Raw genomic sequence first — 16,466 nt, 5'->3', positions numbered from 1 at the left:
CAGCATTGCTTCTTGCATTTTAAATTCATAGTGCTTAATGTTACGAGGCCTCTTAATCCGCAGAAAATCAATGCCTAATAACCTATGAAAATGTACATTTGGTCTTTTACTATCACCAGAGGCCCAGTCAGGCACCCCGGGGGCCCGTCTTTCAATTCTCCCGCATTAGCAGTAAAAACCATAAACCACCATTAACGACGGTGGATTTGTGCCACTGAAGCAATGAAGCGGCTGCTTGGATGCAATATGGGACGGAGATCAGCTCCAGTAGTGATGTTTGCATGATGGAGACAGACAGAGGGTCTTATACAGACCTTTAGGACAGTGGTTCTCAAACTTTTTCGAGTTAAGGTCCCCTTTGTGAAGGGTGCATTGCATTGAGGCCCCCCCAAAAAATGTATAATCTTAAACTCAGAATTCGAATTAAACCAAAAACATATTCAGTTATACAATGCTGGAACATCAACTCTTTTGGTTGGTGGTCTTATTTTTCTGATGTTTCATTGAACAAAATGTAGGATACATTTAATTTTTTATAAAATGACACAAAAAACAATGCGAATTGGAAAGTATCATGATATTACCACGGTATAATTTGAACTGGCATGGCATTGAAATGCCATGGTACAGAAGCAATCTATATATGTAGACATACTGCATTTATGTTTGACTGTTGAGCGCAAGCACGTTCTGTGTCTGTGTAGATGAGCTGGAGTAATTGTGTCGTCTCCGACTGTCATTTCCACTAAGCTCCTCCACCCACCCCACCCCACGCTTGACCTGTTTCTATATAAACACAGGAGGCTGCAGGCAGTGCTAAAGCTTAACCCTCCCGAGGATGGACGCCTTCGAGGCTTAGGGTCCCTCATCTCCCAAGTGACAAACCTAGTAGACCCAGTCGCTCTCTCTGCCACACGACTATAATTACTCCACAGAAATGCATGTACGTCCTTACCGCCTGCAAGACTGATCTCCAGCTGCCGTGATATTTACTCCATCAGGTTCTTCTGCTGAACAGAGCTTTATCCCTCAGCTCTCAGGAGAAGCTCGGCCCGGCCGTCCCTTAATAACATACATAACTTCTCTCAAGTACAACTTCTTCTCCATGTCCCTGACAACTGAAATAGTGCTCAGTGGGTAAAACAAATCACTGTCTCAATCTTCTGCTGTCTGTGTGTAAAGGTATGGAGAGGTTATAAGGCATGTGTGGATGAAGAAGAGAAATAAAGAAGAGAATAAATCGGAGCAGAGAAAACATTGTCTTGTATTTCACGCTACAAAGGTTTTAATTTGATACAGCCAAACTGTTAAAAACGATTACAGACCATCAATTAACAGTTATAGCTGTCAAAAATCTTGCTATTTTCTCAATGTTACTTTGAAATAAGTTTAAACACCCACTGTGAAGGTTCACAACTCAACTCAGTACATTGGTGTTAATGCTATCTGGAATAAAACTAGATCTGCAGTGTTAATTTGTCATATCTGACATTTTAAAGTGCACAACACATATAAAAACCTATTTGGGATTAATCTGTTATATTTAAAGGGGTGGTACAAACGTGTGTAATGCATTCTGACTTCTTTACAATGTGAAACGTGCTGCCTTCTCATGCTTAACATGGTCAACTTGTCAAAAAACGAGTTTTTCTGTGCTCAATACATTCCCCCAGTGTACAGGTTTTGGAAAGTTTTTCAACTTTTCTTCCCGGGAAAAGAACATGGCATGCCCACTCATCAACCATGGAGAGCAGGAGACGGAGCATTCGCACAAGGCAGTTTTTCAGAGCACTTTTGTTCGCGAAGTTCAGCTGTAATGTTTGTTTGCTTGCTGCATTTGGTTGATGAATGTTATATAAACGGTGGATATAATGCTGGATTTAGAGATCATTTGAAACTGAAAGATGGAGCGGCGATTCTGGACATGAAGTGAAACTGATGTCTGTGTTTTATTGGCAATGTGTGCGCACGTGCATTAGTTCCCCCCCTCCCCCCCCACACGCGTAGCATGTTTTGGGAAATAATCGTTGTTGAGATGTATATAAAACTGTATCGGTCTTTTCTAAATGCGATTTAACTAAAGACTCGGCGGGTATTTGAAGGGTTTGAAACTATTCTGTAAGTTCTCAAGATTAACATGAGATAAGATGAGTTATGGCCGCTTTAAATTAACACAACTAAAGGCATTATTTTATAAACATGGTAAGTGAGGCCACTTGTATAACCATAATTAATTATATTGTTTTAATACTAATACTTTTAATTAATAAAATTGTATAATTCTGCGCTAGCATGTAGTTAACACTCACAACGGTTAACAGCCACAAGGGTTATAAACTCTCTCTCTCTGCATCCTTCCCTATACACTCTCATTTTGTGTCATTCATTGGACAAAAAAGGTAACACAAAATATACAAGATTGTATAAAAAAAGTGATTAGACTTTAACTATTTAAAGGTCCAGTGAATGACATTTGGTGAGGATGCAAATTGCAACCCACCCCACCCCTCCATACCTCCTCTTCTTTGGATGCACTACGGAGGCTGACACAGCACTAAGAAGTCGTCACGTCTTTGCTTCATGCCAAAGGAGATAACGTTTTAACGAAACACACTCTGTAGAGCAGTTTGTCAGTTTAGGGCTACTGTAGAAGCAACATGTCGAATTCTATGCAAGGGGACCCGTGGTGTATGTAGATAGAAATAGCTCATTCTAAGGTAATAAAAACATAACGCTTCATTATATACTGTAAGGTCTTTATACACCTCTGAAGACATAGATGGTGATGTACCCTGAACCAGGTTGGGATATAATTCGGCATGTGTTGCTTGTGAACAGCTTTTATTAAGGCAATGCCCGCTGGGAGATAAATCTCTGTTGCCCTATTGATCAACATACAGGTGAAACAAAGCTAACGGGCACCAAAGGATTTGAGTGTGAGAAGAGAGAGCAGAAAAAAGACTCAAAAGACAGGAAAACAAAACAGCAGGCAAAGTGTCTGGTTGGTATGATGCACGTTCCCCTGAATAGATTACACGACACCAGCACTTCAGTGAACTGAATCGACTGGCGAAACACCCGCAGTTAAAGTCATTCTCACAACTCATCTCATTCTAATTTCAGTGTAGCAACAAACCTCTCAGCAGACCGCCGGTTATCAGTCCCTGCAGCTCAGTTCCACATTAAGTCTCACCTCAAAGATGATTTCTCTCTTGCTCACAATCTCTCATCTGCTAATGGGCTCTCAACGTCCATCTCGCCACCTAACACGATGATGGAAACTGGCTCAGATGACATTTTGCACGTCAGTTAGTCACTGTGTTCTCGCAATAGTCCTAAATTGTTCCTCAAAATCAGCAGGTGGTCACGTCGAGTGGAATATTGAAGTGTTCAGTTGCAGGCGCATACAAAACGGGCAGCTATTATGAGTTGACCTTAAAGAATAGAGGCAGATAGTTTTATATTGGATGGAATAATACTGCTCTTGTCTCATAATGTCAGCTTTTCATGTAAATGCTGGACTAGTTCAGACATCCTGATCGAAGTCTGGTCCACTTTGAAGCTTATTTGAAGCCTGCTTGGACAAGAAAGGTCTGTGTGATTGACATGAGAAATGAACAATCAGGGTCCAATGAGGGTGAGTTCATGTGACAGTTAAAGCGACATTCACCCAAAAGTTTTAATTATGTCATTATTTACTCATCCTCTTGTCATATTAAATCGGTAGGACTTTGTTTCTTCTGCAGAGCACAAAAGAAAACATTTTGGATAATGTTGGCAACCAAACAACGATGGTACCCATTCACTTCTATTGTATGGACACAAAATCACTGCGAATCAATGGGTGCCGTCGCTGTTCAGTGAATTCAGCCACCTCTTGCTACTTTTTGTGTATAAAAAGCATCAGATGGTCACCAAACAGTGGTTGGTCTGCGTCTGTGCCATCTGAGACAATGCTCTGCTGTACAAAATTTAATCTGACCTCCCTCCCAATATTTGTAGAAGGTAGGCCTTTTATTAAATTACCTTGTGGCCATGGCACAACATTTATGATTGTTTACTAGCGGACCAGGCCGCGAGTGTTTTAGCGAGTTAAGCCCACAGCAGATGGTGAATGGACACATGACCCACCCTCCTCATTCAACCAGAGCTGGTTCAGAGGGGAGAACAGGTGGGACATCTGATACGGTCTCCCCTGAAACTCGAGCTCATACTTTCATTCGCCTCTTCACACTCACAGGGCCTGTCTGCGGCCATGCTCCACGACAGACTTTTCCAATTACTCTCATTCATGTAACCCTCGCCGGTGTCAAATGAGACAGCATAAGGACCACTGTACCCATAAAACTCAATCTGATAAGAGACACTGCGTTTAATCAAAGCATGCTTTGTGGCAAAATCTTTTAAGCTCTGTGTATAGAGAAGAGTGGCATGGGCAGAGCCGATTCAGATGCATTTAACAATAAAGGGCAGGGGTTTCAAAAGGGAATCCAGATATTATTCAGTTTTCTGAAACGAGTGTCATATGTTAATGCTTTTAATTGCATCTTCAATGAAAACAACGTTGCATGTTGGTTTGCATCCATGTTACTGGAGATGCACTAGACACACACACTTTCTCACACACGCCAATGCAAACAGACATTGACCTTTGTACATAGAAAAAGGGAAACATCGTGTTTATTGCTCTAGATTACTAGCAAGAATTATAAATTTTTTTGCATCACTCGTGCATAAAAAAACAGTGCACGACGAGAAGTTTCTTTATGCATTCGGACATGTTAAACGTGTGTCAATAAGCTCTTGAGGCGAATATCTCGCTGCAGTTGCACAGAAGAGGTAAATATCTAATAAAAAGACGCCCAGTTCGTGTCGCACAGTTCGCAACGATCAGTTGTAGATGCGAAATTTGGATTTTCGGCCAATTTCGGCCAATTGGGATTTTCACCGGGCTCGCAACGCCTCACACGATTTCGCATCTATTCACGTCTATGCATTGACTTTGTATGTCATTTACTTGAAAAAATAATGACATACGCTTTTGGTCCGTACACAACATTAGGACGTTTTTTTATATTCCTGATTCAAACTTTACATAAGAAATTACTATTTGCACCAACTCTGTTCCTAGCGCACTACCTTCCTAAACAGCATTTCAAGGCATCATCCCAAAGGTGGCAAATGAAGCTGCTAGTCAACGCATTTTTATATAACTTCAATATTGTCTTTCCTGTTACAGTACACACATACAATATAGACTTTTGCGTTCTTAAAACTTTGAAAGCAATTAGGTCCGACCAGGCAAAGAAACAACAGAGATCTAGTCATAAAAGGAAGTGAGGGGTAAAATCAGTAATAACAACGAGTTATTAAGCCACCAGGCTGGTATTTGCCATTATGAATATTAAACTGCGCCTCCGCTGTGCTTAACCTGCTGGGGCATTTCGAAGTCATCACTACATTTCAGACCCCGCTGTTTCCTGCGCAACTCTCTTCTTTGCATGTAAATCTCAAACTCAAGCACAAAGTCTGATTCTCTCATAAGTAGTCCGGTAAATCCCTCCTCATCTCTCTGTGGGGATTTGGCCCATAATACTGCTCGCATGACTCATCTACCCCGGGAAGGGAAAGAGAATTAGAGGAGGAAACCAAGCACAACTGGTCCGCCCCTACCCCGTCGATGGGTCAACAACATGTTTGGATGGTCAAAAGGAGGGTGAGTGACGCGTGTTGCTGTAGCGTGCGCAAATGTATGGGGCCATTGCCTCAGTGCACCTACGGTACTGGGATTGCGGCTAAAAGCCAAAAGCTCCTGCCTGGCAGCATTCATTGCCCACGGGGAGCCGTTTGAGGAAAATTGCTCTGCTCGTCATTCAGTCAGCAGAGCGGCAAGCATCCAGTCTATTGAACAACCGCGTATGTGTGGCCATAAATGATTTAAATGGAACAGGCCTCCATGTTCTGAGCTATAGAACACGCCAGTAGCAGAGTAGGCATCCACAACACAAGCAAGAGCATCAAATCTAATGGAGGCACAAAGGGATAATTCATCCCAAAATGAAAAATGATCTATTCACTCTTATGTCGTTCCAAACCGTATGCATTTCTGTATTGTGTACTTTAAAGGAATCTCCAAGCTGCCCATTATTTTGACTGACGGGGTTTTATATTTTCTGTCACACTTCTATTTCATCCTCCTGTAAAATATTGCAGTGCTTTCGCAATGTCTAATTGACAACAGACACTGTGTTTTTACAATCTGATCTCATAAAATGATGAATAATATTCTGTACATCATTTCTGTAAAGCCGACAATCAGAATATTTTGTTTCTCACTCCAAATTCTGACTCATGTAATTTTCTTGGTCATTGTTGTGGGAAAAGCGTATTGCTCTGTTGGTTCATGTCTGTGGGAATTTTTCCAGAGAGGGCATAACAAATGGACCTTATTATTAATAGATATTATATTTACTTTTGCTTTTATTCGTTGATATAATATTTACTTTTACTTTTGTTTTGTTAGTTGTCCAAATTCCAATGGGACATAGGCCACAGCAAAATGAATTATCAGGCAATGTTCCTAAAATATTCACTGAATTACGTAAATAAACAAATGAAGGTTTTTCTGGTTAAGGCAACCTCTGTCTTGGTTTCTCCCAAGGGTCGTCCTCATATTCTGAAACATAATAGGCAGTCTTTTTTCTTCCACTGTTGCCTTTGGCTTGCATACAAAGGGTTGTGAGGCACTGTTTGGTTTTCTCTTTTCTGTACTCTATTTTCAAAATGTTTTGGAACAATGTGTATGTGCAAAAATGTGCTACTACTAAATTGAATTTAATACATTTAAAGTGAATGGAAAAACTACAGCAGGCCCATTCACTTTCATTCTATAAAAAGCTTTAACATTCTGCTTAATATGAAGAAGAAACAAACATTTGGGATCTGGAGCAACACGAGGGGGAGTAAATAAGGGAAGATTTTTCTTTTTAAGCTTCATATTCTCAGAATGTCCATTATCATTCCATTATTTGCTGATAATGGAAACACACATTCATGCACTAACAAATACAGTAAGTCTTCTGTTAGCTTATGGTTGACACATCTCAGACCTCCTGCCTTCACACTCTACAGACGTTCAAAATTCAGCTTATACTTACTTGAAAAACCCACCACTCAAAAACACATGAATAAATGCACTCCAGACGGGTCCTATTACCGCCCACTTCCTATACACACTCTCTATCTCTCCCTTGTTCTTTCGCTACTGTACCTCTCTCTCACGTGCGCCTGACTTCTAAGCTTTCCATGAATCAAACTTTGTAAATAATCTATAAGGTACAAGCTGTGAAAACCCTGGACAGCCCTGTGGGCAGCAGGCACAGAGTCCAAATGAAAGTTTAGAACATACAGACAACAGAGTGCATTCCATATCCACCCACGAAGCAGGATCTTCATCACAGTTATGCTCAAATCTTCCACAGCTTGCTTTGTTTAAAGCGGGTCTGTCAGAAATGACAGAAATTCATTGCTTAGTGCCTGAGAAATGACTCCATTACAGAGCACCTCAAAAGAAAACATTTGGGGTAAAAGTGTTTAACAAATTGGGAGATAGCAATATGTTTAGCTGAAAGTGACAGAAAATGCAACATAGCGTAACTGGAGAGCAGGCTGTGGAAAAACATTATGATTTACCTGAATTGTGTACAATGAAAGGGTTGGCGTGAGCAAAACACAACTAAAAGCTCATGTAAAAATCAACCTTGAATTTTGTAAGCTTTAAAAAATTGCTAAAATGCCACAGAAAATCCATTTCTTTGTGCTTTTTATCACAAATGGACGATCCGACGGTCGCTGCTCGCATCGCGGCATGCCTGAGTGACATCTCGCTTTGGATGAAGGATTATCACCTGCAGCTAAACGGAACTGCTTGTGATCCCAGCCAACCCAAACATTCACCACAACCTTGCCATTCATCTAGGCTCATCAACGATTACACCGTCCAGCACAGCCAGAAACCTGGGAGTGGTAATCGATGATCGGCTTAACCTCACAAGTCATGTTGCCAGCACCACCCGGTCCTGTAGATTCATCCTCTACAACATTAGGAAAATTAGACCTTTCCTATCGGAGCATTCTACGCAAGTCCTAGTCCAGGCTCTTGTCCTGTCCAAACTGGATTATTGCAATGCGCTTCTGGCTGGACTTCCTGCTTGCACAATCAAACCTCTCTAGATGATCCAGAATGCGGCGGCAAGAGTGGTCTTCAATGAACAGAAGAGAGCGCATGTAACTCCGCTCTTCATCAGGTTACACTGGCTCCCTGTTGCCGCCCGCATAAAGTTCAAAGCTATGCTCCTGGCCAACAAGACCAACACCGGGTCTGCACCATTGTATCTCCACTCGCTAATGCAGATCTATGTTCCTGCAAAGGAACAACGACTAGTGGTACCATCCCAAAAAAGTCACTCTCCCGTACCTTCTCTGGATCTGTTCCACATTGGTGGAATGATCTACCAGCTGCTACAAGATCAGCAGACTCGGTTGCCATCTTTAAAAAATATCTCTTCCGTCAACACGTCGCTGATTGATATTTCCTAATTCTCTTTCATTTCCTTCTTTAAAAAAAAAGAAAAAATACACTTACTAACCTCACTATTCTCTTAGCTTTGTATACTGCGCTAGGCTTTAATGGACTAGTTTGATGCACTTATGTATTTTGTTGCCTATGTTGTTATAATTGCTTCCAATGTTTCCTCATCTGTAAGTCGCTTTGAATAAAGGGTCTGCTAAATGACTAAATGTAAATGTAGAAATATATAAACATTCTTAATCCAAACTTTGTAAATTTACATGATACAAAATATAATAGAAGTTCCTGGTGAACTTCTATTATAGAAGATAGAAGTTCCTGGTGAACTTCTATCGCTGCACGATAGAGAGCATCCTGACCAACTGTGTCACAGTCTGGTACGGGATCTGTTCTGTTGCTGAGCGCAAGACACTGCAGTGGGTGGTGAAAACAGCCCAGCGAATCACAGGGACTACACTTTCTCCCATTGAGGACATCCAGAAGAAACGCTGTCTGCGTCGAGCTCGCAGCATTCTCAAGGACTCCTCTCACCCCGCTCATAGACTGTTTACTCTCCTGCCTTCCGGTCGGCGCTTCCGGTGCCTCCGGACAAGAACCAGCAGACTAAGAAACAGCTTTTTTCCCAGAGCTGTTTCATTATTGAACAATAATCTATGCACACTTAAATCACTTGCACTATTGTTTAGTCTAAATTATTATCTGCTCATATCCACCTGTACATTAATGTTCATAGTGTTAATGTTCATAGTATATAGTCATCTGTATATATTGTTCATAGTACATACCTACTGTCATATTGTCATAGAACATACCTATTGTAAAATATTTTCATAACTGTATAATATTTTATCAATATTGTATTCTGTATTTATTCTAACTGTATATCCTGCACTTGCTAATTGCACTTCTGGTTAGACCTAAACTACATTTCGTTACACTGTACTTGTATATGTGTAATGACAATAAAGTTGAATCTAATCTAATCTAATAAATTTCAGACCAACAAATCTATTGATCAACATTAGAAATTAGAATTCCAGACAAAATAAAAAAATCGTATTCCACTGGATTATAGCTATTTTCTTATTAAAGTTTAAATGAAACAAATAATTGATATATAGCGCTTTTAGTATTTAGTAGTTTACAGTTTTTATAGTATTTAGCTTATAATTATTTTCTAACAACACGACATATTTTCTTACAACTTTTTACCTCTCATGTAAATTTTGTAACAAGACAAAAAAAGACAAAAATAGTGTGAGGCGAGCAGGGCGGGATGAGAGCCGCGAGGGAACGGCGGTCTCGCATCTCTCCCGGAGGAGCTGCGGAGCCTGGACTTTATGTTCTGTTTGTGAGGTAGCTGCCGGCATTTTACCTTCGTTTTATTGTTTGCTTATTTTATGAAAAGCTTGAGTTATGTTCGCTGGTTCCCGCCACCATCCTTTCATTTATTGAACCTTGTTACATAGTGATTAAGAGAATGATGTTGTTTGCCATGCAGCATTTGTTTTCAGAGTCACAAATGAACAAACATTGCCAAAATTCTACATCACTTTTTCTCTGTCACAACTGACATATAAACAGCCCTCATTTTTAGAGTAATGGCTTTTATTCAGCTCAGCAGGCCTGCAGGGCAAACACAGTCATTTAATTTAAAAGAAAAGGCATGATCAATTTTATCGCTGTTGTGACAATTGACAACTGCGATCTGGAGAAAGAATGGGAATTATAGTAGGCTGGTAATTTGTTGGCCCTTCTAAGTGATGCCGATGAGAGCACTCTCCAATGCTCACTGCATACTTTCATTACTCCACTTGTGTTTCCCTGTAGGCCAGCAGCTGTGCCAGCTTGGATCTCGTTAGAGCTCTAAAACTGCAACGTAATTTCAAGGTCTCCGGGAATAGCTTGCTTTTTTGGCCCTTTTTTTCCTGGATTTATTTTATCCGGAGTCACCTGTCGAGTGGCTGTGATTATGCATGCATGACTGGGACTGGCCCATGCAAATCCGCCGAGCTTCTTTCACAAAGCGCTCGCTGAACTGCTTCATGCTTTCATCCTGCCTCTAAGTACCGATCGCAAACGGCCAGGAACTAAATCAACAGCACATGAAAGGCGCCGAGCGTGGAGGAGAGGGGCCACACGGTTAAACAATCCCCTCCCCAGACCGGCCGTAAAAAGCTTGGAATGTTCACGGAGGGCTGAACACATTCACCGATGTCTGAACAGCACTGTCTGTTATGCAAATGAGCTGGATTTAATTTCTATTCCACGGTTCTCAATAAAAACATTAATATTATCCAGCCCGGTCTGAGTGTTTACTAGGCCCCTGTCTGGAGGCTCCGAGTGCTAATATATTTGGGTAAGTGTTAAATATTGATAAAAACAGCTATGTGAAAATCAGTGATCCAGTAAGAAACCGACTCTGGAATCATGCACATAAGCCATCTTGGTAAACTTTAAAACAAAAAGAAAAGAACAGATGATAGGATGAATAGGAAAAGCTGAGGAGACCAATCTGTTTGCAGAGTCCATAGGATTTTTCAAAGGCTTTATACTTTTTCATTTCATTGAGCACATGAATAATCCAAATATTTAAGGGTTTTTAAATCAGGAGAGCAGATTAAAATACAAAATTCGAATACAGAATACTGATCATCATTTTTCTCAGACGGATGTTCAGTACCACAGAGTAACACACGCCTGAGATGACATACAGTACCAGATCAAAATAAAACAGGAAACTGTCATTATATCTTACGATACAATACCATCTGAAATACCACGATACCGAGTAGTATCACGGTATTGTGCGACTTTCATAATACAAAATAACGACATTTTCTAAATACGCAGATCTGTAGTAAAATATTAGTATTAGGCTACTGTAATTAGTATCTGTAGTATTAGGCTACTGTAATATATTACAGTGTTGGGACATTGTACACTACAATATTTTGAAATATTGCCTATAATAATTGGATAAATTATAGCAATATAATTCTAATTCAAATGTCTGATAAATTGTATTCAATGTTTATAAATGGAAATCTTAGGCTTTAAATGTGAAACTAAAGTGAAACAGTCAGCGAATCATTCAAGCGTTTCTTTCAAAACAACTAGAACAAAGCAAGTGTCTTGAGGAAAGTTTTACTAGATCACGAATCATTCAAAACTCGATTTTTTTTATAGTGAAAATTATTTTTAAAATGACATGCTACTTTTACAGTATGTGGTTTATTTGACCTTTTTCCTTGTGTGAGCATTCACTTTAACAGTACAGTGTTAATCTTCTGTATGCGTGTATTTCTCACATACATCCACATTTCCCTGTGCTGCTACCGCATACTAATTCAAGGTTTCTATCCCTATTCATCATTGTAAAGAAAATTCCAGACATGATCTGAATAACACCTCCATACTCCAGTACTCGAGCCGCTTTCAATTTGGTTTAATAAGAAACCCCACAGACTTCAGAGTAACATTTCCATATTTTGTTTTCCATAACCTTTGGAGTTTACAGCTTGCCAATAACACACCCACATCTCATGCTTTTGCAAACAGATCATACAATTTGAATCAGGGTTTGAGTTTTCCATTTGTTTAAAGTCAACGTGTAAAAGGCATTCAGAGCTTCTAAAGGTAACACATAACTATCATATTTCTACAAATGTTGACAGTGAGGAAATGAATCAGTCAGCTGCGGCATTCACAAAGCAACATCTTAAGCCTAGGGAATGAGGGCCACTTGTTCGGCGGTGCAAGAGGGAAAACGCAGCACACACAATATAGCAGCTGCTTAAATTATTCATCATGTACGAAAGCCAAAACTCCATCCTCTTAATCTGTACTTTATATTCCATTTTATATTTTACAGCTTTGTTTACTCCAAAACTGAGATAAAGGGCTGCTCCTCCCCAAAGCAGAGAGGTCTGCCTTTACTATTGAAAACAAAAAAGAAGATTTCTTTATAATTTTCAGATATCATTATTTAACATTTTCTCTCAATGGCTTGCTGGCATACTAATATTAAACACGTTCAAGATCCAATAGATTTGTTTTTACATACAGTACTTTGAGAGAATTTATAAAGTCAAGCAAAAAAATTATGATCCCACAAAAATAACAACAATAAAGTCCATTGAAGTTGAAGTTGAAGACGAATCTTTTCTACTAGTCCAGAGGAGTAGTTGGTGAGTCAACATTTACCTTATGTGAGTGATTCACACTATCAGCATTATTTGCTTGGAACTATAATAAGCGTGCATATTTTATTGTTAATATCACATTGCTTGCTGTTAGTGAAACATAAGTGATGTATTTACCCAGAACACCCCAGTTTGGCTGTGCCCTCTTGTTTCTACTGGGGGCTTGAGGCTTAAGGAATCCTGACCAGCTCTCAGGCCCACTCTCTGGGGCCATGGTGATGGGTCTCCTCCAGGGGCCGTCACTTTTCCCTCCTTCTGTAAAAACACTCACTTTACTTAGTAGCTTTTACTAGCCGGATTAAGTTATTGCTAGCAACGTCCAAGGTCATGGGTTCGATCCCAAGGGATTGCACATAGTCAGAAACAAATGTATAGTACAATGCAATGTAAGTCATTTTGGATAAAGGTGGGATACAAAAGCATTATTACCTATTCTGAAAAGAAACTGACCAACATGGTACATGCAGCAGTGTATGAAAACATAAAAGGTGCATTCACATGCAAAATAATGGATAAAATGGTCATTAGTATAAAGAGGTGTACAGGTGAGGCCAAAGAGAATTGCCGGAGTATAGTTCTAAACAAAACAAGAACAAGCAAAGGAATAGATGGATAACAGATACTGCTCACTGTTATGCAAAACAACAACAAAAAAGGGAGGTCAAAATAGACATTGAACTGTGATACTTTCAGCACTGACATTTCTATGTTTTCAAAATAAATTGGTTGCATGGAAATAAATAAATAAATTCAACTAAAAATGCCTACATTGATTCTCTAATCATAACATTTTAGCAGATGACACATAAATGTTTTAGTGACTGACAATACAATTTCTGTGATAAGGGAGTCAGTGTATAAATAAGCTTTGTGACCGATTCAGTTGACGCTCCCTAATTGTCCAACCAAGAAACTTGGAAATATATAACAGCACTTAAGCTGAGGATAACCGCAATACAATACTCAACAATATACTTGTAATAATGTTCGTAAGAAGGGAAGGAAGGAGGCGGGAACCGGCGAACATTCAATGATAAAACTTTAATTAAATAAACAATAACGTAACTGACCGACAGCCACCTCACGGTAGACTGCCGGCCATAAAACATACACACACTAAACACAGTTTCGGGCCCGGTCCTCTCTCGTCAACAGTCCTGCCGAACATCCTTTAAGCTCCCAATCTCCTCCGTGATAAGATGCGGGACCGGTGCGCGCACAGCTGCTTGCACTTATCAATCACGCCACCGGCCCCGCGTCACGGCTCTCGTCCCGCCTTCCTCACCACATACCCCCATCACCCCTTACAGGCCGGGGGGCACCCCCGAGACTGTACCTACTCCCCCCCCTGGGGAGCCAGTCTCGGAGTCCGCGGCGCCTGGGGGTATGCACCGGCGAGACGAAAGAACGGAGACGGGAGCCCCCGGAGCGACAGGGACGAGAGAGGGGAGAGAGGAAAAGAAAAAAAATTGTCCGGTTCCCTGACATGCTGTCGCTCGGTCCTCAGCCAGCCGAGAAACTCTTCCTCGCGGTGCCATGCGATGGTACTGGACGCTCGGTGGACGGCTCGATCCTCCTCCGCCCCCTGGCGGCCGGCGATGGCCCTCCAGCTGAGGGCAGCTGGTCTTCCGTTCCCTGCTCCTCCCCATCATGGCGGCTGGCAGCAGGCTCGGCCCACGGCGAACGGGCCTTGGCTCCCTCCTGGACGGCAGCCACCCCACCTCGACCCAGGAGCACGGCAGCGAGGTCCTCGTCCCATCCGACTTCTTGATCCAGCACCACCGCCTCGGGCAGCCACTCGCGGACTTCCCCCGTCCGCGCTGCCCGAACTCCTCAGCACCGCGATCACCCTCGGCAGCGAGGGCTCTCTGACAGCATGTCCCTCCTTCCTCCCGGGTTTCGGCACCAATGTAGCAAAGTTCGTAAGAAGGGAAGGAAGGAGGCGGGAACCGGCGAACATTCAATAATAAAACTTTAATTAAATAAACAATAACGTAACTGACCGACAGCCACCTCACGGTAGACTGCCGGCCATAAAACATACACACACTAAACATATGTCCGGGCCCGGTCCTCTCTCGTCAACAGTCCTGCCGAACATCCTTTTAAGCTCCCAATCTCCTCCGTGATAAGATGCGGGACCGGTGCGCGCACAGCTGCTTCCACTTATCACTCACGCCACCGGCCCCGCGTCACGGCTCTCGTCCCGCCTTCCTCACCACAATACTGTAAATATAAACTTTTTTATAAGATATAACTTATTTGCAGCAGTTTTGCAGATTCAGCGACAGTGTGGCTCTCAAATATAGAAAGAAAATTCTCTGTATCCATTGGAGGTCCTTATTTTAAGGTATAACTTGTCTATATCTCTACCAACAGATGATTTGAATAGCAGAATTTGATATCGTGTAAGACCGGACAGGAACACTGGACCAGCTGGATATCACGGTCATATTTTTTCCCTGAATAACACTTGGGAGCAGCTGTGATTAGACGAACAGAGAAAATGAAATAGCGAGATGTTCTCGAGATGAAGCACAGCGCATGAGTGTCTAGTCCAATAGGAGGTCATGAAACAGAGGCATGATTAGATGAGTCAAAGCATGCAGAGATGAAAATCATGTACTTGTGTTTCTCTTTCCCCTGCTTTTTTAAGCTTCCAAGTTCTCGTTTTCTATCTCTCTATCTTTTATGTTGTGCCAAGCCCCACTTTATCTTTCCTAAACGCTCGCCAAATCTTCAACTGTGTAGTTCTTAGTGAGATTATGCAAGCAGATTTCCTGTATTGAGAAACTTTTAACTGTGAATGATTCTAAATTCAGAGATTTCTACATAAGATCTCAAATTTAAAACATACGACAATTAGCAAAACTCAAAACCTAAAAGTATGACCACTTGAACTCCTTTACTATTTTTCACTTTATGAAAACTTAGTACAATCCCTATAATCATGAAAGTATAATCCGCATTGTTGTGTGAGGAAACTTGTCCCATAAGGCTTAAATTAGATAAACAATCCCATGCATTTTATGTTTTGCAGTAAGCTTTCTTTTTGCTCTAAAGACAATCTTCTGTTTACATCCATCTCACCTGTTTAAAAACAGACAAATTATTCCGTTGCCACATCTACCACCTCCTGACTGGCACTTGTTGCCGTGGTAATAGTGTAAATTTGCATGCATCTGTGGCGACTGGCTAAGGCAAGAACTGGCACACGCATCGCCCCTACCGATTCCAGCTGTCAGTGATGTCTATTAACAATGATGAATTACGCTCACACTTCTCAATCCAATCATAAAGCCCACAGCAGGACTTATCTCTGGTCACCTCTGACTAAATGATTTTTGGACTGCATGGGGTTGCGTGCCAGTGCTTGGAGAGCTATTAGACTGCGGGCAGGACAAACAGCTTCTGGTCTAGTCTACTTTTGTAATAGCAATAAATGCTATTCATTGCATCCTTACACACACACAGCCACACAGACATAACATTACAACAAAAACATTCACAATTCAGTTGTATTTGTTTCTCACGTTGTAATGAGCGAGTGTGTTGGATTTCCCTGCATTGTACTACAAAGGATTGCCAAACAGCAGCATGAATAAATGATGAGTACATGGACGACCATAACACTAAAAACTTCAAGCAACTGCAAATCTACAACAACTTTT

The 16,466-nt window shown here is 41.2% G+C and overlaps 1 protein-coding gene across 3 annotated transcripts in view; it reads right to left on the bottom strand.

Annotated features, from left to right (window-relative positions):
* Positions 1-16,466, bottom strand: part of gfra1a (gdnf family receptor alpha 1a) — a 62,797-nt gene that overhangs the window by 34,938 nt on the left and 11,393 nt on the right. The window contains exon 4 of one of the 3 annotated variants that reach the window (XM_079472831.1): positions 12,913-13,050. The exons of 1 other annotated variant lie outside the window; for it this stretch is intronic. In XM_079472831.1, coding sequence (XP_079328957.1) covers positions 12,913-13,050 — 138 coding nt within the window. The remainder of the gene's footprint in view (positions 1-12,912; positions 13,051-16,466) is intronic. One more of the 3 variants, XM_079472832.1, reaches the window with a different exon arrangement.

The sequence above is a fragment of the Barbatula barbatula genome (genome assembly GCF_947034865.1).
Source record: "Barbatula barbatula genome assembly, chromosome: 14".
Classification (NCBI taxonomy): domain Eukaryota; kingdom Metazoa; phylum Chordata; class Actinopteri; order Cypriniformes; family Nemacheilidae; genus Barbatula; species Barbatula barbatula.
Note: the sequence above shows the minus strand (reverse complement) of the source record. Positions and strands in the feature narration are given on the sequence as shown.